Source organism: Mesocricetus auratus, unplaced genomic scaffold, assembly GCF_017639785.1.
Source record: "Mesocricetus auratus isolate SY011 unplaced genomic scaffold, BCM_Maur_2.0 Super-Scaffold_100031, whole genome shotgun sequence".
Classification (NCBI taxonomy): Eukaryota; Metazoa; Chordata; class Mammalia; order Rodentia; family Cricetidae; genus Mesocricetus; species Mesocricetus auratus.
This window is the reverse complement of record NW_024429212.1, coordinates 17,164,002-17,187,048: the sequence shown is the minus strand read 5'-3', so window position 1 is coordinate 17,187,048 and position 23,047 is coordinate 17,164,002. Positions and strand designations below refer to the sequence as shown.

Genomic DNA, 23,047 nt, shown 5'->3' with positions numbered 1-23,047 from the left:
ATGTCAGGGTCATTAAAAAAATGTTTTAAATTACGAAGGAGAAGGGTTAAAATGGGGGCTACTGCTGTCTCTTCTGGACCACTAACAAGTCTCTCTTTTGAGTTAGCCTTTTCCTTCTCATCTACCTTTTTCCAAACTTGGGCACTTCTGCCTCGTGGCTGCTTGCTGAACATGCTGGAGCCTAACTCAAAAGGCGTGGCTTGTCCTCTTCTCTGTCTGCCTAGTCCAGGAGATGCCAAGATTTACAGCTTGCTTGCTCTTTTGTTTTTCTCTTAAATGCTTAAAAAGAAAAAGAAAAGGGAAGGTATATTATTTTTACAACTTTTCATTCGATAGTTAAGGGACAACACATTTTAGCAACACTGGGAAATCTTTTTATGTATGCCCCAATACCTGTGTAGAAGAAACAGTTGCAATGTCTGAAATTCTACGGTATTTGGAACAGGGTGGGACACAGACATACTGTCTTTCAGGTACAAAGCTTGATGCAAGCTGCCTAAATAACCTTTTTAAAAAATATCATTTAAGATGAATACACAGTATTTATTAATGTTATTTTCTGTGGGGAAAAGGAAACGAGAGCGAAGGTCTTTAAAATGAGCTCAAGTCAATAAACGTGGAATCAGAAAGTCTTTCCCCTCCTGGGTAAATAAAGGCAGTTTACTTCTGCACATTACTTCTGCACCAGTGTGTATTTTCAAGCAGATACAGAAGAAAAACTCATTAGCTCTTTAAAAAATACACACATTTAATGTTGGTCTGTTTTAATTCTAAGTAAAGCAATTTCAAAAATACAAACTGAACATCAGAGCAATGTGAGTCACCATGATAAAAGAAAACAGACATTCACAAAGATCATGCCTAAAGACGGTTCAGCTTGATAATTGTCTTCTGGGCATCTTAGAGGGTTACTAGAAATACTGCTGGTGTTCAGTTAGAAGTAAAGGGTTTGGGGGGGAAATGGAATATATTACAGCTAGAGGGAGTAAGGTTACACGGGAATTACATTTTCCATTACCCCTAGATATAAACAAACATTCAAAACTCAACACAATCTCTGTGTGTTATTCCAAATATTGCAGCTGCAGGAAAGGCAACTTTAAATTAATAGCTAGGGGAAATCAAGTTTTGGTGGAGGTGAACAGAAGTGACAATTTGTAATTTGCACTTTGTAAAGCTCATTTATACCTGGTCAGCCAGGAACCAAATGCAGGACAATGAAGGTCTCTGCTTCTTTTGGCTACAATGTGACAAGAAAAGTCATCTTTTGAAGATGCTAAAGAAATAAAACATGTTTCTTTAAAAACAGTCAAATAATCAATTAATGGAATAAATAAGCACTAACCCACAGTTTTACCATTCTGTCATCAATACACGTCACATATTTTTCATTTTAGCAGAAATTTCCCCAATTTTCAGTCTAAAATCCACCAATCATTTAAAAAGTAAAATGAAGAACTACCTAAACAATATTTTTCTGTTTACTCTTTGGCTAAGAAAGAAAACAACAAAACAAAAAGAAACAAGACAACTCTAACATGATAAAAGAAACTTTTTTAACATGTAAAATAAAAATATCAATTTAAATCTTGGTACATTTTATAAAAACAAGAGGTAATGTTGTAATAAAACAGCAGTTAGCCTCAGCTAGCAACATACTGTTTGTTAACCCTGTGCAATAAAATACTTTGTTCATACTACGCTTATTCAAACATGACTAACAATTACTACAGACATTTCAGGAGTCTTCACCGGGCTCCTACAGACTTACTGTGAAAACTGAGACATTTACAATCATAATGTGCCACGATAAATTGAAAATGTCACTTCTAATAGGATAATGTAGGTATCACTTGACTTTGTTTTAGGTATTGAACAGCTGAGTTACAAGGACTGAAAAGCGTTCTAAAAGCCCACGAACACTGTTGTTCACACCCTTCTCCAGTACACACTAAACCTATCTGACACATTTCTCTTCATACATAGCAAGCAACAGCACCCAATAAAAGCCTGAGAAGAAATGCTGCTGTGTAAATACTGCAACTATTCCTGAAATAAGAATTATGGGATATATACTCCAAAGCTGCCCATTCCCATAATTTGTATTGCATAGGTCACATAATCACACACACATATATACACATATGTGTATATACATGTACATGCAAAGAATATATTAAGACGACAATGAAGTCTAGTCACAGAGCAATTTACAGGCTCAATATATTTTTTACATTTTGCTTGAAAGGAATTTCAATATTTTACAGTCTTTCAGTAGACATTATATACACTGCACTTTATGAAATCTAAAGGGTATCGAAATAAATTTTTCCAACATTTTGGTAACAAAACACACAATGGTTCTCCAAATACTTGTGCTATCTACATGATCTGCTTGCTCTGGTAACCACTAATCACAAAAATGGACTCAATGGAATAATTAGAAAAAGTATCTAACACCATGCATGGGTTTGAATCATGTTTAATATCCTATCCTAGAAACATTCTACAAATCTTAAGATTTAAAAAATTAAGTCTCTCCTCTGATTTTTAAAAGATATCTTTTTATGACAACATCCATAACATTGACAAGTACACGTTAAGGCTAGTATCATCTCCTTCTGTGAATTTTTTTGTTTTCTGTTTGTCTGTTTTTTTAAGAAAGATAATAAAACCCACACTCTTTTAGGGCTTGCAATCAACAGAAAGTGAGTGCAGTGAACATAGTGTTCAGTCCTACGGTCAGGACGCAGTCGCTCCTTCCCACTCCACAAGGTACTGAACCTTCCCATCAAGCGTCACCCGACGAGCCAGAACTCGGTACTTTTCACCACACGCTATCCTACCCGCAGCACCAAAGTAACTAGTGATAGAGTTTTTCAGATGGTTGAGTTGCAGCTCCTGATCAGCTAAGTTATTCAGGATCTCTGTGTTAAGTTCTTCAAACTGATAATCTTCTTTGCCTTCATCATCTTTTACAACTTCTGAGTTCTGAGTCTGGAGTGTTCTTCTTGGAAGGCGACCTCTTCTTCTCCGCAAATGTGGTATTGCAGCCGGCCAAGATCTTCCTGTGCGAGTTCTTTTTCTAGAGTCTGATAATCTAGGGTGGGGAAAAAAAAACATGTCTCCTAAGATGTTTTCCTAATCAGCATTTAGAATCTTTGTACCTGAGAAGGGCTGTGTGCTTGATTCAGATGTTTAAAATATAAAAACCATCCTAGGGCAAGAACACTTGTATAGTGCAAACACCAAGTTCTTAACAGAGGCAGGCAGATCTCTGTGAAGCCAGCCTACTCTACATAGTGAGTACCAGGACAAGAGCTACATGGAGATGTCACCGCCACCCCACACGCACACATAGGAAGAGGGCTTGGGGCAACTCTCACAGAAAAGTGTGCAGTTTATTATACACGATGGCTGGGGCACATATTTCTATACAAACCTGGGACTCAGAGTGGACTGAGGCAGGGGGACTGGATTGCAAAGCAAAGCATGGCTGTAAATAAAGACGCCTGCCAACAACGGGACAACCTGACTCAACCCCCAGCACCAGCGTGATGAGAGGAGACGACCGACTACTTCATCACCTCTGTGCACACATGTGTGTGCACACCCACATCCAAAACAAATGGGGGGAGGGGTACAGGCGCGCGCACATGCATGTCTGTATTTGGGGGACATCAAGTCAGTGTTTCTTTGTATAGCCTTGTCTGTCCTGGAACTCGCTCTGTAGACCAGGCTGGCCTCAAACTCACAGACATCCGCCTGCCTCCTCCTCCCGAGTGCTGGGATTAAAGGCTTGAGCCACCATCATCAGGCACATCAGTATTTTTTATTTTGAAAGAACAAGCAAACTTTTTTAAAGGGTTAGTAAGCTAAGGAAACTGAATTAAGAAACTCACAAGACTCAGAAAGCATAAAAAGTTACAAGACTTCCCTTCAGTTATAAAAACAGTGGGAATTCACTGGAGAGGAACGCTTTTTGGGACTGTCCACAAGTTATGCAGGGACTTCCAGGGACGTAGCTTTTATGAGTTGTCAGCTCACAGCTTCACTGTAACAAAGCTGCCTTTAGGTCACCTATGGCTCTGTAAGTAGCCCACTCCCCCAAATAATACATCAATGGCTCACAAAGCTTTTAGAAAAAAAAATTTCATTTAATTAAAAAACAAAACAAAAAACCTGCCTCAAGCAATGGTGGTACAAAATTCTAATCGCAGCACTCAAGGCAGAGGCAGGGAGTTCCTATCTCTGAGTTCAAGGTCAGCCTGGTCTACAGAAAGAGTTGCAAACCCTGTCTATAAATGGATGGATGGATGGATGGACGGACGGACGGACGGACGTTGAGGGCCAGAGTAAGAACATAAACACCTACCCATAATGCCTGGAAACGCTAGGTGAGGTAGTTTCTTTTGCACTGGAAGCACCCGTGAGGTCCACATCTGAGGTATTGGATGGATGTGCAATTCCCTCAGTTCTCCTGAGACAAAAGAGTTTAAATGGTATAACAACTGTATTACAGAACAATATAGCAATACTAATTCACTCACAAAGAAAATTCCTAGGAAAGAAAAAAATTAACTATTTACCCTATAGAACAAGGTAAATCCAACGCAGGATTCTCTGAAACTGATTCCTTATCCTGGAAAATTACAAAAAAAAAAAAAAAATCAAAAATTTAAAAAAGGAAGGAAAAGAACACACTTAAAAGCCCTGCTGTAACTGTAATCAAGCACTCACTTAATAATGACCGAAACATTTACAAATATACTCTCTTACCAAAAGTGGCTCAGCAGTTTTTTGAATCATTTTTCTTGTATATGGGCCAGGAGGACGACCTACAGATTTTTTCTTTCCTTTTTTTTCTATCCCATTGCTTACTTCCCTGAAACAGAAAGCCAGTTTGTATTTAATCTTTGCATGAAGCAAGAATGAGAGTGGCTTTACATGGCTAATGAAGTAACTTTAATTACATTTTTGAAAGCTTTAAGGAAAAAAGTGCTCTTTACTATAACTCTAATATATGCTTATCACTTCAACATTTTACAAATAATGAAATCATCAGATAGTCATACTGCCTAAATTTTAAAACCTTAACTTATTTCTTACTACTTGGAGGGGAAGGTATCAAGAGTTTACTACTAAAACTGACTACAAATTTAGTTAAACCTGAAGATACCTACATTAAAATTTCAGTATCAACAGTTTCTATTTAAATATAGTCATGTACATAATATCTCATATATATATAGGAACTCTTGAGTGACACCATGAGAAACAGGATTAAGCCCAAGGTAGCAGAACATAAAAGAGAAATAGTAAGGGATCTTCCATACTGGGCAGAGCAGCTGGTAAGTCAAAAGGCAAAGTGAAGAATCAAGCAATACCAAAGGGAAAAGTCCATGTCAAGGGCGTCCCTAGTAGAAGAAAGAGCAAAGGGAACAAACAGCAACACACAGAGTACAGAGCCATCAGCAACAGCTGCTACAGAAAGGGTGTAAAAGGGACACGGATGATTCCTATGTGCCGAGGGCCTGTGACACAGATGCTCTCAAATAAATACAAGAAAGCTAATAGTGTCATGAGGATGTTATCAGGAAAATACAAGGAAAGAAGTAGAAACGCAGCACTACTGTAATAGACTAGAAAGAAGATAAAATCAGGAAAAACTCAAAGTGGAAGCAAGTGGAAGGATGATGTAGGGGTTAGAGAAGTAGGCTTACAAGTCAGAAATCGATGAATGGAATTCACATTTTTATAAAGTAACCTAACATGTAAAGAGAATCACTGAACTAAAAGTAAAAGTAATAATGCACTCAGCCTTAAGAGGACCAGAGTATACAGAGCCCAGAAGGAAGGCGGGCACTTGGGAGGAAGCTGGGCTCTTCTTAGAAGCATGAAACAATCAGAGCTGCCACAGACGAAGCATCCTACCCATCATCATAGCAATGTAATGCTTTTAAGAGTCTTTTTGCTAATTTATAATGGCAACTGATAGGAAAGGATTAGATCAAATTGGATAATGGTAAGAATAGGCACTTCCTCTTTAAACAAAACCTTACAATAGTATGTACTCTATTAAAACCTTCAAAGGGCTAAAAGGTATGGTCAATGTTTTGTAAATACATTTTCTTACTCTTCAGCATAGCTATTCCACACATCTTATTCTCTCTTTAAATTTCTCTCTGCATGTAGCCCTTTCAAACAACCTTATACCTACAACTTCCTTGAGAAAATAGACTCTCAGTCAGTAATGTTAGCCTCTAATTTCTATAATCATATCTATACCCATATTTTGGTTTTTTTTTTCAAGCCATTCCATTAGAAAAGTATTTTCTCTGCTATCAAAAGCTACTCTCAGACTGAGGCAATAGAACCCTTCCCTTTGGTTTCTCAAAGACGTTAGGTTCAGGCTGGAGAGATGGCTCAAGAGGTTAAGAGCACTGGTTGCTCTTCCAGAGGTCCTGAGTTCAATTCCCATCAACTGCATAGTGGTTCACAACCACGCATAATGAGATCTGGTGCCCTGTTTTCTGTTGTGCAGACATACATACATACAGGCAGAACACTGTGTACGTAATATATTGAGACAGGGTTTCTCTGTGAAGGGGGGATTAAGTTCACTCTCTCCTATACTCTTCTTATCCACTGGGTCATTCTTGACACACAAAAGTCGATGCCAATTATTTCCTATGACCAAATGTCTGTCAGGTTCTACTATCACTCCCATCTTCCATTTGTCTACTTTACTTTACAGTAAAACTTCTACTTTTGATGACATGTTCCTCTCCACTCTTTTCTGTCTAATTCAGGGTTCTGAAAGATAGTTCCCTCTCATTCCCTATTATTCTGAATGTCAGTGTTCCTGACATACAGGAGAAGTCTATTTTTACACATAAATCAGGAAATGCAGATAGAGTCATACTTCATTCAACTCATTCTAATCTTTACTACTCTAACTACTTTTGTCAAGGTACTAATAACAGACTGTTTAAGTATCCAGTGAACATTATCCTCTCATTTTATTAGCTTCCAATATCATTTAATTTGTCCAATGTTATAGAAACAATTAGCTTCTTTTGATTTTCCTAACACCAAATACTTCTGGTTTCCTTCTACCAGGATGGTCATGCTGTTCTCATCTCCTTTATTTTATACCTTCCAATTTTATAAATTTCTAAACCCAAACACTATCTGACGTCCCAGTCTCTTCTCTACTTGTTCCCTAGATCATTTTATTCATTTTCCTAACCTTAAAAGTCAGCTTTAAGTTTGTACTGTCTTTGTCCTGACCTATCTGTGTGCTCCTTACTCATCAAGAGAAGTCACCTACACTACCTAGATATATGTCATAAGAATCTCAACTCAGTCAGGCAGTGGTGGCTCACATGGTGGTCTTTAATCCCAACACTCGGGAGTCAGAGGCAGGTGGATCTCTGTGAGTTCAAGACCAGCCTGGTCTACAAGAGCAGTTCCAAAACAGCCTCCAAAGCCACAGAGAAACCCTGTCTCAAAAAACCAAACAAAAAAAGAAAAGAAGAAAGATTTCAACTCAATCAACAGAGACAGGAAATGTTCCAACCACCTCACTATCATGCTCTTCCATGAGTTGCCCAAGCTGGAAATTTAGAATTTGTTAACTTACCTCCTTTGCTCTCATAAATTTAATTCAGTAGCAAATCTAATCCATTATTCTCCCAGAAGAGATCTCAAAACTATCCACACCACTTGACTGTCCCTACCCACAAAGGAATCGTCTCATCCAGACCTTTTCTTACTTCTATTCTTACCTCTCAACTATCTTCCAAATAATCTTTATAAAGGTAATTAAATCTCCTTACATCATTTAAATGGCTACCACTGTTTGGAGGGGACAGGAGACCCCTATTGAGAAGTTGCTGTATGATCAAGACCCACCCAATTAATCTTTCAAATATCGAACTCTTCCTCTCTTGTTCCCCATTCATACCAAACTCGCTGTCTGTGGCTGTCTAGACTGTGTCTCACAGCCTCCCCACCTGCACTTCAGCACCCTGGAGTATTTCACCCTTTATTTTTCATACTGTTAGATCACTCTAAATTATAAAGTCTCCAATATTACCACCTTATACATTCCTTCTTAAGTAACCCTTTAAGAACAATGTTCCCATCTCTACTGACCCAGTGGGGTCTGAAACAGAGTATTAACTCTAAATGGCACCAGAATAATAACCAATTATTTTATTTGTTTATTACATATTTTCCTCACTATAATACAATCCCATCAAGGACAAGGGAAAACTGTCTTGTCGTATCCTCAGCACTTAAAAGAGTAAGGCATCTGAATGAATAAATAAAAAGTAAATCAATAAAGAAAAAAGAAAATGTAAATATTTAAGTTATTAGTTTCCTTAAATCAACTGTGCATTCCTTGAAGGCCAAAGGCCTAAAATAAACATCTGGCATCACATTTTCTTACCTTGTGTAAGAAGGAAATTATAGATGGGTTTGGAGTTGGGAAATAACCCAGGTCAATGTGCCACTTTCATGTATTCTAATGAAACCATAGAACACACATATCCAACCACAAATAAGCTCAAAGAAAAATCACATCACAAATCAACTTTTACCTTGAGTCAGATATAGGTTTGGATGCCTTTCTGCCTTTAATTTTAAATTCGTGGGATGTTCCTTCAGGTTCTTTCTCTGCTTTGAAAGCCACATTTGGTGGCACAGGAGGAACACGAATTCGCAACCCAAACAAATGCTTCTTCTTCTTTATTTCTTTCCCAGACATAAACCTAAATTTTTAAAAGAATTAACTAAAATTTTATAAGAATTTCTTTGGTAATCTGGAAATATTTTCAAGAAATGAAGACATTTTGGTTTTAAAGGAGGGAGGTAGTCTATACAAAAACATAAAATCTTTTTACTATAATTTTTAAACATTTATCTTTTTTTTTAGATTTATTTATCATATAAACAGTGTTCTGTCTACATGCCAGAAGAGGGTACCAGATTGAATTGTAGATGGTTGTGAGCCACCATGTGGTTGCTGGAAATTGAACTCAGGACTCCTGGAAGAGCAGTCAGTGCTCTTAACCTCTGAGCCATCTCTCCAGCCCCCCAAAACATAAAATCTTATCAATGAATCATCATTCATATCAACACAGTAGTGTATTCCTCACTGATTGGCTAGTGGTAATAACCGATCCTAAAGAGACCTCCATTTTATATATATATATATATATATATACACACATACATATATTCCCACCATCTAACAGGATTTCACTTTATCTTCACTATTTTGCATTACTGGGTAAGTTATTACTGAAAATGCTTTTCTCCAGGAGAAGAGACTAAATCCACCCACCCACCCCTTCTCAGAAGTTTTTCTTTCTTTCCTTCCCAGCCTCCCTAGACTCCCTGCTGCTTTACTATGACCAAAAGAGACTAGGACATTAAAAGTTGAAATAGTATGTGCTTTTTCCATACACCAATCCCAAAATTCTTAATGCCCTTACTCTTCACACTCACTATCTCCCTCATAGGGATATGTAAAATTAACTGACTTACATGGTCTTGTAATCATTTAATGCCTCCAAAACATGCTCGTATCTTTCAGATTTGGGTGTGTCTGCCAGCTGTGAAGTTTCAAGAAACAATTTAACGTATTATAATTTCACTAATTAATAGTACACAGGTGCTAGACAGCTCTAGGATACAAAGAAAAGTGTACTGACTTATATTTAGAAGACCTAAAGCCCATTCTGGGTCCTCGCTGATACTATGTGACCTACCTAGCGCCATTTAACCTTTTAAGACTTACTTTCTAAGTTACAAGAGAAAAGTTTAAATTTTATACTAATTTCGTTAGGTTATTACATGAAACAAATAGTATTTGTAAAGCAACTGCACATTTAAACACTATAAAACTGATATATTAGTAGTTATATTCAATTTCTTATAACTCTATGACCTAGGGAAATAATATACATAATCTCTAAATAAACTCTACAGTAACAAAATTACTGTGAAAATGTATTATTTTCACAACTGTACACTTTAGTTGGTCCTAAATATAAGCTCAGCACTTTTCCAACTTCACAAATCACTTTTAAAAATCTATATATCCCCTACCTTTGTACCCCTCTTCAAAATTTAAAGGTTGGCCCTACTGTGTGTGTGTGAGAGAGAAAGACAGAAAGACAGAGAGAGGGAGAGAGAGAGACAGAGACAGAGAGACACAGAGAATGTGTGCCAATTTAAATTAAAGCCACAAACATTTAAAATACCATAGTTAAGCCAGCCGTTGGTGGCACATGCCTTAAATCCCAGCAGTCAGGAGGCAAAGGCAGACGGATCTCTGAGTTCAAGACCAGCCCAGTCTACAAGACCTAGTCCCAGGACAGGTTCCAAAGTCACAGAGAAACCTTGTCTCAAAAAACCAAAAAACAAAACAAAACAAAATACCATAGTTGGCTTTTAAGGTTACAGTAGTATGTTCTTTACCAGTTGAAGTTCCCAAGCCCAAGGACACATGAAGGAAAAGATAACTCAATATGCCAAAAAGAATGTTGGAGCTAGAAGAAACTCACAAGCCATTATTCCAACTGGTTTGTTTGTTTGTTTTTGCTTTTCAAGACAGGGTTTCTCTGTATTGCTTTGGAGGTGGTCCTGGAACTTGCTTTGTAGATCAGGCTGGCCTCGAACTCACAGAGATCGGCCTGCCTCTGTGCCACCAACACCCTGCTATTCCAACTGTTTTAAGGATGCCTTAACATAAAAGTTGTTAGGAACACAAGGAAAATTATTTTGTGTAACTCTCAATAATATAATGCCCACCACTAGGCAGCAAAGATTGGAGTTAGCCACCCCACCCCTAACAGCTGATTTATTAATGAACCAGCCACAAGACAATTCAAAAGGGAGTCAAGCCCAAGACATGCCTTGATACACTAACAAGCTAATCTTAAAGTGGCATTGATATGTTAGTGAACCAGGCCAAGCTCTGTGAGCACTGAAAGCACAAAGCGAAAGTCCAATGAACAATAAAAACATCCCAACACATGGGAGACAGAGGCAGGTGACATCTGATTTCAAGTCCAGCCTGGAACAGCCAGAACTGTTTCACGGAGAAGCGCTGAGGGGAGGGGGGAGACAGAAGACAGGACACTTTTAAAAAGTGGCCACTAGGATTGCACTACAGCGCTCCTGAGGTGTAGCTTCTCAAGCCTCTGCACTGACACCCTTCTGCAAAAGGACTCTCTCACTACCTGCACTGTTGTTGTGCCCGCCTGTCAGCAACAGATGCTGGGAGATGCTCTCAAGGACCATCTGGACCTCCACAGAACCATCCTCCCAGCCCGCCACACCTGAAAGACTTCATGGTGGACGTGGCTCAAGGCTGCAAAGCTTCCTCATGGAGAAGACTCCCCAATGGAACTCTGCACAGCATTTTCTGCCTGCCTGACTTTTTATTCGTATGGTATTATAAGGAATGTTTGGGTGAATAAACCAATCATATTCGTAAGATAAACCCCGTGTGAACATCCTAACTGCTGAGCACCTCACAAGCCACAGGTCAACCAAGGTGAAATGAGCTGCTCAAATTCTCCGGATTAGAAAAAGCACCACATCCTGAACTCAAGTGGTGAGTCTTTCAACGCTTCTGGTGTCAATGCTGGTTGTCCTGGGTAAATTACATGCTCCCCACTGTCGAGCTGTCCTCCCAACCTGACACCCACAACAGTTTGGGGTAAGATTTTTGAGGATGGAACATAAGGCCTCACATATCAAAACACATATTCACAGGATTTGATGGTGCGTACATTTAATCCCAGCAATCAGGAGGTAAAGTCTGGTAGATGTCTGTGAATTGGAGACTGTAGGGGTGAGCCCACAAAACTATCCACCCAAAAGGGCAGGGATAGGGAGATTAGCACAGGTGGGCTATTTAAGGAAAAGTCAAAGTACTCTCTCGCTCTCTTTGGTTGGAAGCCTGCCACGCTTCAGATCTCCCAGCTTGTGTTTAAGTTCTTTCTCTGGTAAACAAATATATTATATTCCATATTGCATTGACCTCCCTTGTCAGGAGATCAGCTCGGTCTACATAGAGACCTTGTTTCAAAATAAAATTTAAAAAAAGAAGAAAAACAAAAGAAAACACATGTTCCACCCTCCAAAGTATACTCACACACAGAATTTCTATTAAGAATGGAAATAAGCAGATTTTGAAGTTTCCAAGAAAGTAAGTAAGCCCCAGATCTATTCAGCCTTTCAAGACCACTGTCTCTTCACACGAGACCAGGTTATCCACTCAGTATTACTACAGTAAAAGCTAAATCACTTAGTGAACCCCATTTCATAAACATTATAGTTAGGCAAAAGCTCTTTTTTTTCTGAGACAGGGCTTCTCTATATTGTTTTGGAGGAGGCTGTCCTGGAACTCGCTCTGTAGACCAGGCTGGCCTCGAACTCACAGAGATCCGCCTGCCTCTGCATCCCGAGTGCTGAGATTAAAGGCATGCGCCACCACCACCGGGCAGCTCTTTTTTTTAAGGTTATTTATTTATTATGTTCTGCCTGCACGTATGCCTGAAGGCCAGAAGAGGGAACAAGACCTCATTACAGATGGTTGTGAGGCATCATGTGGGTGCTGGGAATTAATTCAGTACCTTTGGAAAAGCAGATTAGTGCTTTTGACCACTGAGCCAACTCTCCAGCCCCAGGTAAAAGCTCTCTTAAAGTCTTCTGTCTCTTTTTACAAGACAGCTCTGCAAATATCTGATATAGCTTTGAGATCAGGTTCAAGTTTCTAATAGTTTCACCATGTAATTATGTCATATAAACCACCTGGTTAATTCCATCTACTTCCTGTTTCTGAAATCATATCAGATGAGCTTTTTTTGGGGGGGAGGGGATTTGAGACAGGGTTTCTCTGTAGTTTTGGAGGATGTCCTAGAACTCACTCTGTAGATCAGGCTGGCCTCAAACTCAGAGATCCTCCTGCCTCTGCCTCCCAAATGCTGGGATGCCCTGTGCCACCACTGCCCAGCAGGTTTATACTATTTCTATATAAATGTAAATGCTACTATTTAAAATATAACCCTTCCTTCAATAAAAGACACTCCTTGCTGGTTTATGTTTTTGTCACCAACACAATATTAATATATAACACATCTACGACACTCCATGATCTCCAGCCATCCGCCATCTTTCTTCCACAGTATCTACTGAGTTCCCTCCACCTTTCTCGCTACTCAAAGTGAAGCAGTGCTGTGGATAACCTGCTATCAACCTTGGTAGTTTAAAGACTTAAGACTACAATTAACAGAAATTGAGCTATTTAAACATCAAAGATTTAGTCAGGCGGTGGTGGTGCACACCTCTGATCCCAGCACTCTGGAGGCATAGTCAGGCAGATCTCTGTGAGTTTGAGGCCAGCATGTTCTTCAAAGAGTTCCAGGACAGTCTCCAAACATACAGTCTACAGAGCCAGTTCCAGGATAGGCTCCAAAGCTACAGAGAAACCCTGTCTGAAAAAACCAAAAAGAAAAAAAGAAAAGAAAGAAAAAGAAAAAAAAACATAAAACTGTTCATTATCAAGCAGGAGTAACCTGCAAGTTAGTCCATGGGAGGCAGGGGCAAGAAATCATTGTCTAAGCTTCAGGCTATGCTGGTCTGCACAGAAAGTTCCAGACAAGCTAGGGTTATACAGTGAGACTACACCCAAAAGATATAAAAATTTAAAAAGCTATCATTGTCTTCTAACAAAGTTATAAAAAGTTTTAAAATAGGCACGATGGGAGACATCATTAATCTCAGCACTCGGGAGGCCAGCCTGGCCTACCTAATTGAGTTCCATAACAGCTGGGACTACATAGAGACCCAGTCTTGCAATAGGCTTGACTTTATAAGCCAGATGTATCAACTAAAAGTGTACTATGCTGTCCTTGGTGCTCTAGAAGACTATAAAGCCCCACCATATCTTTGGTTCCCTATTTAATATGACCTCTATCATCAAAGTTACACACACAAATTCTTCCATATTTACAATCAGCTGACATGATTGTACAAGACTACATGTATAACTACAATGCATACAATCCCAAGTATAATAGGAAAAACTCACTTGAATAGTTAATAATCCATATTTTAAATGTTTTATTTATTATTATGTCTGCATGTGTGTACATAGCCGTGCATGTAGAAGTCATAAATAATTTTGTGAAATCAGTTCTCTCCCTCCACATTTATGTGGTTTACAGGGATCAGATCAAGTTATTGAGATTTCATGGAAAGTTCCTTTTCCACTAAGTAATCTCACTGGCCCAATAATCTGTGTCTCAATAATTCTAAATAACAGGTAAAAATAAGGAAATCAATAAATTTAATTTCTATATTACATGATTTTTATTTTGTTTGTTTTTCAAGACGGGGTTTCTCTATGTAGCCCTAGCTTTCCTGGAACTCCCTCTGTAGACCAGGCTATCCTCAAACTTATGGCTCCACCTGCCTCTGCCTCCCAGGTGCTGGAATTTAAGGTGTGCACCACTACTGCACAACCCCTTTTTTTTCTTTCTGAGACAGATCTCACTTTGTAGCAGACTGGCCTTCAATTTGTAGCGACCCTCAGCTAGGATTACAGGTGTACTCCAGCTCTACATTCCCTTTTCAAAAGCTCTTTGTAAACCAGCACAGGTGACCCTATGCAAAGGACACATCAGAAGAAGTTACTCTGTAACTGACGATGCTACTACTGACTGGGTCCCAGCATTCTCAGACATCAGAGACATGTAACAGAGAAAGAACAGTGATTACATCTCTAAAATATTCTATAGAAAACTGGAGAAGGAAATCATATATAAGACACCTAATACAAAGAATTTTTCTAACAGTCTATCTTTACCTACAATGATTCTGACTTCAAAATATGGAAGAATTAAATAATTTATTTCCATCATGTGTTAAGTTTCCCAAGGCAAGGAACATAAGACAGTAAGAGGGCTAGTTGTGATATCATTATTAAAGTTATTTCAAAAAGCTCAAAAAAAAAAGTTTAAACTTTAATTGTCTGACTTGTTCATGTGTCTTCTGTATTTTTAACAACAGCAAAAAAAAAAAAGGACATCAAGTAGCTCTAGGACCACCTACCTCTCCAGGGTGCAATCTATCCCAGTTTTCATTAATGTATGTCATGAGCTCAAGTTCAGAGTCAAAGTATTTCTTCTTGTGAATAACACTTAGGTTGTAAAGGCATAGGTGTGCTATATCTACCCTGAAATCCAAAAATAACCAAAATATACGAAAACAAGTATTTTTGATTATTGTTAAGAAATCAGTTTTTAATAAAACCAGTGTAATAAAACCAAAGTGACATATTTAGGTGGAAAGGCAGTCAATAGCCTAAATCATAGTCACAACACAATAAACGGTTACATTTGCAAAAACTAGAAAACACTTCACTAATGTTAACTAATAGTTATAAACTAAAACGTACCCAAATTACTGACTAAATGCATTAAAAAAAAAAAAAAAGATCTGGCACCAAGCAATGGTGGCTCACACCTTTAATCCCAGCACTCCACAGGCAAAAGCAGGCAGATCTCTGAGTTCAAGGCTGGTGTGGACTACAGAGCAAGTTCCAGGACAGTCATGACTACCCAGAGAAACCGGTCTCGAACCCCTGCCATTCCCCACCCCACCCCAAAAAAAGTAAAATAAAAGATCTGGCTATAGGAGAAAATGAAATGATTAATAATTCACCTTGTGATAATTCACTACAAAGCAGACTGTACATTACTGGGCCTTGTACCACCTGCATGAGTTAAGGCATCATCTGTTCCTAAATATGTAAAGCACAATAAAAATTCCCCATACGTACCGTAAAAAATTGCTACATCAGAGCAGATATTGTTATTTTATCTGCTTCTTTTATGATACTATGAAGGCATAAAAATCGAACAACCAAAGAGCTTGAAGTATAAAAGACGATGGGAAACAACTATTATACCCTTGCATAACAGACAGCCTTACTAACACAAATAAAATGGGCAATCCTGGTAAAGACAGCATAAACCTTGAGGATTGCTAAAAGAAATAAAAGCCAATCATGGAGAACAAAATTTTATTTACTTTTCATATGAAATATTTTATATGATATGGCACTTCTTAAAAAATAGAAAAGTTCATTTTTACCATTGTAATGGTAGACGTTTGAGGTATTCTGGTCCAGAACTGCAGACAGAGCAAATAAATGTATAAAACCTAAAGAAAAAAAGTTTTATACTAAGGATTCAAAGGTAAATATAAACTGGTTAACAATTACAGCCAATATTCAGCAAATGATATGACTTCAGGTGTAAGGACATATGCACAAATCAAAAAGTAACTTCAATTATGACACTAACAACGATAACGGTTAACTCCTATCTGGAGGTAAGGGACAGTTTCTTTAACCATTAGAGACTTATAAAGGTGAAACAGATTCACCTTCACACTAATAGTTTTTGTGTGCCAAAATATGTGATGGCTACTTCTATACCGTTATCTCACTCAATGTTCAAAATTACCTACAAAATAAACTCAAAAGCAGACCCAAGTCAAAAAGACAGTAATTCTTACATACACCAAAATTTAAGCCAAGAGATCAGTCACTAAGCTTTACTGAACTGTCTTAATTTGTCCTACTCTAATATCCTGACATATAAAGTATACTGTATCTGCTTTCACAAGTTTTTAAGCTCACTATACAAACTGTTTTTAACAAGGTCCTGTAGTGTTTCCCAATTCTCAATCACAGGATAACTTGAAGATATCAGATAGCTTAGAGAACTGTACAGTGATGGAAACAAATGTAATCACCAGACAATATGTAAAAGCTTTCTGGGACATCCAAAAGCATAGGAAGTAATATAAAGTATATATAGTACATACAAAGTATATATAGTATATACATATATAAGGTATGTTTAGTATTCAGAATTTTCCATCTGAATTGATCCCTTTACATACCACTGTCAAAATTATTTTTGGAAATGTGAAACTGCAAAATAACCACAATTACAAAGCAGCCATGACAAGCCAATCATTAAAATTCAAAAGTTCTTCTTACCTATCTCCAAACAGCATTGGCTTTTGAAGGCATTGCACGCAAGCCTCATGAAACCACTGTTTACATTTGCAACACTGCAGCATCTTTAAATACCAACTACCAAAGAAGAAGTTCAAATTAATACTTTAAACAAAATCCCACTATATAGTTCAAGACTAGCCTCCAACTCACAATCCCCCTGACCTCTCCGGTGCTGAGATTACAACTGTACACCACCGTTAGGCTAAACTATTACTTTTTTTTTTTTTTTTTTTTTTGGTTTTATGAGACAGGGTTTCTCTGTATTGTTTTGGAGGCTGTCAGTCCAGCCTGGCCTCGAACTCACAGAGATCCGCCTGCCTCTGCCTCCCGAGTGCTGGGATTAAAGGCGTGCGCCACCACCGCCCGGCTACACTATTACTTATTGATGAGGCAATGGTTCTTTTGAAAAGAAAAAAATACTGTATTCTATAATAACCAATACAGCTCTGATAAAAAGCATTACATTTTGGTTATACTTAGTATTTTCTCCCCAAAAAGGTTTTAATATCAATTATTTCATCCTTCCTCTTCTATATGGGAATTTATATGCTCCCTAAGCATAACTAATATTCAAGTCCATAATGCCTTTGATCTCTCTCAAATCACAAGACTTGGGATTTTTGCATTTTGTAATGAGGTCTAATCAGGTCGTTACACACTCTACCAATGAGCCAGAATACCAAGACAGCACTCCCGGAACTGGAGTTAAAAGTAGCTGTGGGCTGCCAGCAGCACTAGGAATGACCCCAGGTCATATGCAAGAGCAGTAAATTCCCTTAATCCCAAGCCATCTCCGTAGTCCTTATTTATTGGTTTTTCAGGATAGGGTTTCTCTGTGTAGCCTGGTTCTGTAGACAAAGCTGACCTTGAACTCAGAGTTTTTATTTTAATTGATTCTTTCATACATTTGCAAATCACTATCATTCTCCACCTCACCCCAAACCAACCCCACACCCCACACCCAACAAGCTGAGCAATGAACCCAGGGCCTTAGCAAGTACTCTATCACTGAGCTAAATCCCCAACCCCTCACTATCAGTCTCATAACACAATCGGTAATAATAAGACAAACCAACCACGGTAGTAAACATGTGTAATCTTTCCTAGTGTTCTTGAAAAGACCTTAAGAATTTAAGGGTGAATCTCAAAGAAGAAAAAGAATATTCATAAAGGTTTTTTAAAAAAAGATAATGTATGCTAGCAAGAATCACTTCAAAGAACATGAGATAATTGTGTTTACTTACTCTCCAGGGCCTCCACAATAGCAGTAACACTGCTGGACATTGGTTTTATGACCTGCATCCCATTCAAGGTCCGCCACACTGTAGGGTAATGTCTGCTTCATGACTTGCAATGCTTTGGCATTCGGTCCTTTCTTAAGCGCACCACCCCTCTATACATTAGAGGGAAAACATTTGAAAAGTGAAGGGCAAGTTTTTTTTTAACGAATTTTTATAATTCATAATTCTATAATGTAAAAATGTCTGACACTTCTGAGATGATTTCCATTCTCAATTTCTATGGTATCATATTGTCTGATCTGTTATTAATATATTTGTTTTGTCTTCTTTCAATGTATTGTCCCAATCCCCACACCACTATCAGTACAAGAGTAACTGCAAGCCATTTAAGGATCATTACTAGAGCCGGGCGTTGGTGGCGCACGCCTTTAATCCCAGCACTCGGGAGGCAGAGGCAGGCGGATCTCTGTGAGTTCGAGGCCAGCCTGGTCTACAGAGCGAGTTCCAGGACAGCCTCCAAAGCCACAGAGAAACCCTGTCTCGAAAAACCAAAAAAAAAAAAAAAAAAAAAAAGGATCATTACTAGAACAATTCTTTCTAACCAGCATTAGCTGCTAATTTCATTCAGAATAAGTTTCAATGTCCACAGTCATTTTAATGATAATGCCCTAAAAATTCCATTTAGGGCTTTTAACACTTTTAAACACTTTTAAAAGATACCTTTGTTGTTGTTGCAAAAACACACTGTCGACAGAGCCATTTTTCATCTGAATCAATCACACTCGAATCAATATGAGGTGTGTGACACAACTGATGATACCCTTAATATCAAAAAAAGCATAAAGCAAATTCTGTTTTATTAACAAATACTGCAAAACATAATTTCAAGAAGGCATTTTTAGTTTTGTTGTTAGCTACATTATAAATGATAAATAGATCTTATGATAAAGTTTCAAACTAGCAAGACAAGTATTTAGCTATTAGCCTTCAATGGGCTCAGTTGATATTTAATAAAACTCATATAAAACTAAGAAAAATGAATGTTTACCTTGACCACACTTATCGCATATAACCATTTCATTGGGAGCTTCTGAATACTCTTCTTGACATATTGTACAGACCATTTCCCCACTCCCAGTGGCTCCTGAAATAGGTAAAGCAATGTTAAACAGAACTTTTATGACTCCGTGTAGCTATATGGGCTTCCCACCATGACAATAAGCCTCAGAATTGTAGTGAGCCCCAACTAAACGCTTTCTTTTATAAGAGTTGCTGTGGTCATGGTGTCTCTTCACAGCCATGAAACCCAAACTAAGACACTGGGAGAGATTTATTAACACTATAATTACTCTGCAGAATACAGATCTACTCAGGTTCACCTATTCACTCATACATTAGTACCATGAGACCACAGGGAATAGGCACGGAAGTTATGTGCTCCCTTTCTAGACTTAAGAACAGTTTTTTGTATTCACTAATTATGAAAGAGGCTAGATAGCAAGTACTTCATGGTTGAAATTTAAAAATATAGTGTTTAATAATGTACCTGAAGAGAATTCTACTTCAACAAAAATGGCAAGTGCCAATTAGTTATATGTCATCTAAGTAAGAAATTACTGTTTCCTTAACTTGTTTTTTCCCCCAGAAACATCGTTTCTCTGACTATCCTGGAACTTGTTCTATAGACCAGGCTGACCTCAAACTCAAAGAGATCTGCTTGCTTCTGCATCCCCAGTGCTGGGATTAAAAGGCATACACTACCACCAGCCAACTTAATATTTTTTGTTCTTTAAAAAAACAAAAACAAACAAACAAACAAAAAACATTCTCAGCTGGGCAGCTGGTGGTACACACTTTTAATTCCAGCACTTAGGGAGGCAGAGGCAGGTGGATCTCTGTGAGTTCCAGGCCAATCTGGTCTGCAGAGTTCTAGGACAGCCAAGGATATAGAGAGAAATCCTGTCTCAAAACAAACAAAAAAACTTCTCTGGGCAGTAGTGGCATATGCCTTAAATCTCAGCACTTGGAAGGCAAACACAGCCAGAGTTACACAGAAAAACTGTCTGGAGGTTGAGTTTGGATCCATGACATAAAAAGCCAGGCACAGGGATGCATGCCCACAATCTCAGTCAGGGAGGCAGAAATAGGAAGACTCAGGCACTTTATGGCCAATCTAGCCAATCCATGCCATCAAATAAGGTAGGGAATGATAGGAGAAGACATCTAACATCACTGATGGCCTCCACGTGCAGGCACGCACGCACGCACGCGCGCACACACACACACCCTCTTTAATCACAGCATACAAAACACCAAGGCAGACAGATCTCTGTTGAGTTCAAGGTCAGCCTGGTCTACAAAGCTAGTTCCTGGACAGCCAAAGCTACACAGAGAAACCATGTCTCCAAAAAAAAAAAAAAAATTACAACTTTGGTGGTTTTCTTAAGACAAGATACTACTATGTATCCCAATCTTGCCTGGAACTCACTATGTAACCAGGTTTGCCTTGAACTCTTGTCACAGTAGTTCAGCCTCTGTCTCCCAATGGCTAGGATTGCAGATCTGAGTTACAGCAGCCATCACAACTGTGTTAATAAACTATCAATAGAGAAGTAGTGAAGCATGGAGGAACTGACCCAAGAACGCTCAGTTACAAAGTATTAATGCCAGGCTTCAAATTCAGATGTACCAGAAGCCATGTTCTCTCCACCTTGCAAGATTTCTTCTCACCAATACATAGTGACAGTTCTTCTACCAAAACATTTCACACAGCCAGTTTTCAAAATTAAAACTTCTAGTAGCTGCATAACATTCCATCTAGTGGATAAAAAACAAATTTGCTTATTACCTCTTTATCAATATAACAGATGGGTAACATAGAAGGTCCCAATTATTATTTTTGCCTTTTTGTATTATTGCCTTCTTTCTGTCCCTTGCCCATTTTTGTTTCCTGGTACACCTAGTGTGCTTATGGCTATAGTTAGAGAGTAGTCAATCTGAGCCTTCTCATGCTATGAGTTGTTTCACAAGAAAGGGCTGCATAGCCCTAACCAGGAGTAGGTGCCTAGGATGACTCCTACTCCATCCATGTGGACTGGTGAGGAAGAAGGCAATTCTGCAGAAAAGGAGTTATTAATCCAATAAACTATATGTGCTCACCTCAAGAAACAAACCTAAGTATGCCTTTTTTACTATCAAATCTACAAAATTCCTGGTCTAGCTAAATTGCCCATGGTCTTCCTTACTACAAATTAAGCCATCTACAAAATTTTAGCTTTTTCATCTTAGTAATACCAAAATGTTAGGCAGGAGAGTGGTTAATAACACTTGTTCTTCAACCAGATTCCAGGAATCATAGGCATTCCCACAAATACTTGTAAACCCAGCTGAGGTGAGGGTGGTTATGTGCAGAGACAGGAGAATCACTCAGGTTCAGGGAGGCACCCCACCTCAAATGAATAGGTAGAAAGTTATATAACCCCCTGCACATACATGCACACGCACTCACGAATAACAAATACTATCTCTCACACACATCTAGTCACATACACGTGTGCACACACTCACTCACTAATAAATACTGAATTTTACAAATACCTATCAAAGATTTGCTTCAACTGGGCAGTGGCTTAATCCCAACACTCGGCAGAGGCAGGCGGATCTCTGTAAGTTCAAGGCCAGCCTGGTCTACAAAGCTACACAGAGAAACACTGTCTCAAAAAACAAACAAACAAACAAACCGGAAAAAAAAAAGACCTAACTAAACTACAGAATTTGTTTATAAAACAAGGAAAGGGAAATAATTCTGCTTTCTGAATACTTGTTTAAACCTTTCCTCATACATGTTACTGAGTCATAGAAAGATAGTATATTAAATTTCTTTAGCACCTGAAAATGCCATGTTGAGGAAAGCTAAATTTCACTGTGTGTGTGTGTGTCTGTGTGTGTTTGTGTGTCTGTGTGTCTGTGTGTGTGTATGTATATATGTATGTATACCTCCATCATGTTCAAGAGAAACAGTGGCACCTGCCTGTTTGGATGTCCTTCCAGAGAACCCAGGATTTAGAACTGTCCTCAAATATGATGAAGCAGCTCTGCTTCAGTGTGTTTATCTGCAATACAGAGAAAGAACTCAGTAATCACTTAAAACTATAAGCACAAGATTACATTTTAAATTACTGAAAAGTATATTGCAAATGCAGCAGAGAGCTATTACGGTAACTTGCCTTTTTGATAGTTCCAAGATAAAACAAGCCATCTGACCATCTAGCTAAGACATCCTGACCCTCTTCGAATTTACATGCTGGCTTTTTGGCTTTATGTCCATCCTGTAAAGACAGCTTGTTCAAGGATGCTGGGGTCTTTTGGTTTCGACGTAAAGGAGACCGCTTGTGGACCAGTGAGTTACCTGCTCCTGTAGAGTCTCTATTCAGGAAATAAAGGACCAAATATAAGACTTACAAGAGTTTATTACAATGATATATTTCATGTTAACAAAAACTTTTAGTATAGAGCCTTTGTGAGAAAAACAATAATTCAAATGACAAATGCATTTAAAACAAAAGAGCAATAATTCATAATATTTGCTCATTGTCTACCCTAAGTAAAGCAGTCATTTCACCAAAACATATGACTACCTTAAAAACAACAGCTGAAAACAACTAGGTATGGTCGTATAACCCTGTAA

The 23,047-nt window shown here is 38.3% G+C and overlaps 1 protein-coding gene across 5 annotated transcripts in view; it reads right to left on the bottom strand.

Annotated features, from left to right (window-relative positions):
• Window positions 1–728: 728 nt before the first annotated feature.
• The window catches only part of Mtf2 (metal response element binding transcription factor 2), a 34,725-nt gene continuing 12,406 nt past the window's right edge, over window positions 729–23,047 (bottom strand). The window contains exons 2-16 of one of the 5 annotated variants that reach the window (XM_040733453.1): window positions 22,769–22,785; window positions 22,587–22,688; window positions 22,391–22,472; window positions 19,409–19,504; window positions 19,081–19,181; window positions 18,364–18,512; window positions 17,099–17,194; window positions 16,183–16,251; window positions 15,139–15,262; window positions 9,559–9,626; window positions 8,610–8,780; window positions 4,780–4,885; window positions 4,590–4,642; window positions 4,376–4,480; window positions 729–3,100 (exon numbers count right to left, since the gene is read on the bottom strand). In XM_040733453.1, coding sequence (XP_040589387.1) covers window positions 2,743–3,100; window positions 4,376–4,480; window positions 4,590–4,642; window positions 4,780–4,885; window positions 8,610–8,780; window positions 9,559–9,626; window positions 15,139–15,262; window positions 16,183–16,251; window positions 17,099–17,194; window positions 18,364–18,512; window positions 19,081–19,181; window positions 19,409–19,484 — 1,476 coding nt within the window. In that variant the 5' untranslated portion in view covers window positions 19,485–19,504; window positions 22,391–22,472; window positions 22,587–22,688; window positions 22,769–22,785 and the 3' untranslated portion in view covers window positions 729–2,742. Of the gene's footprint in view, window positions 3,101–4,375; window positions 4,481–4,589; window positions 4,643–4,779; window positions 4,886–8,609; window positions 8,781–9,558; window positions 9,627–15,138; window positions 15,263–16,182; window positions 16,252–17,098; window positions 17,195–18,363; window positions 18,513–19,080; window positions 19,182–19,408; window positions 19,505–20,996; window positions 21,151–22,390; window positions 22,473–22,586; window positions 22,786–23,047 lie in introns of those variants that run through there. The other 4 variants (XM_013118636.3, XM_021231421.2, XM_040733452.1 and 1 more) reach the window with 4 other exon arrangements.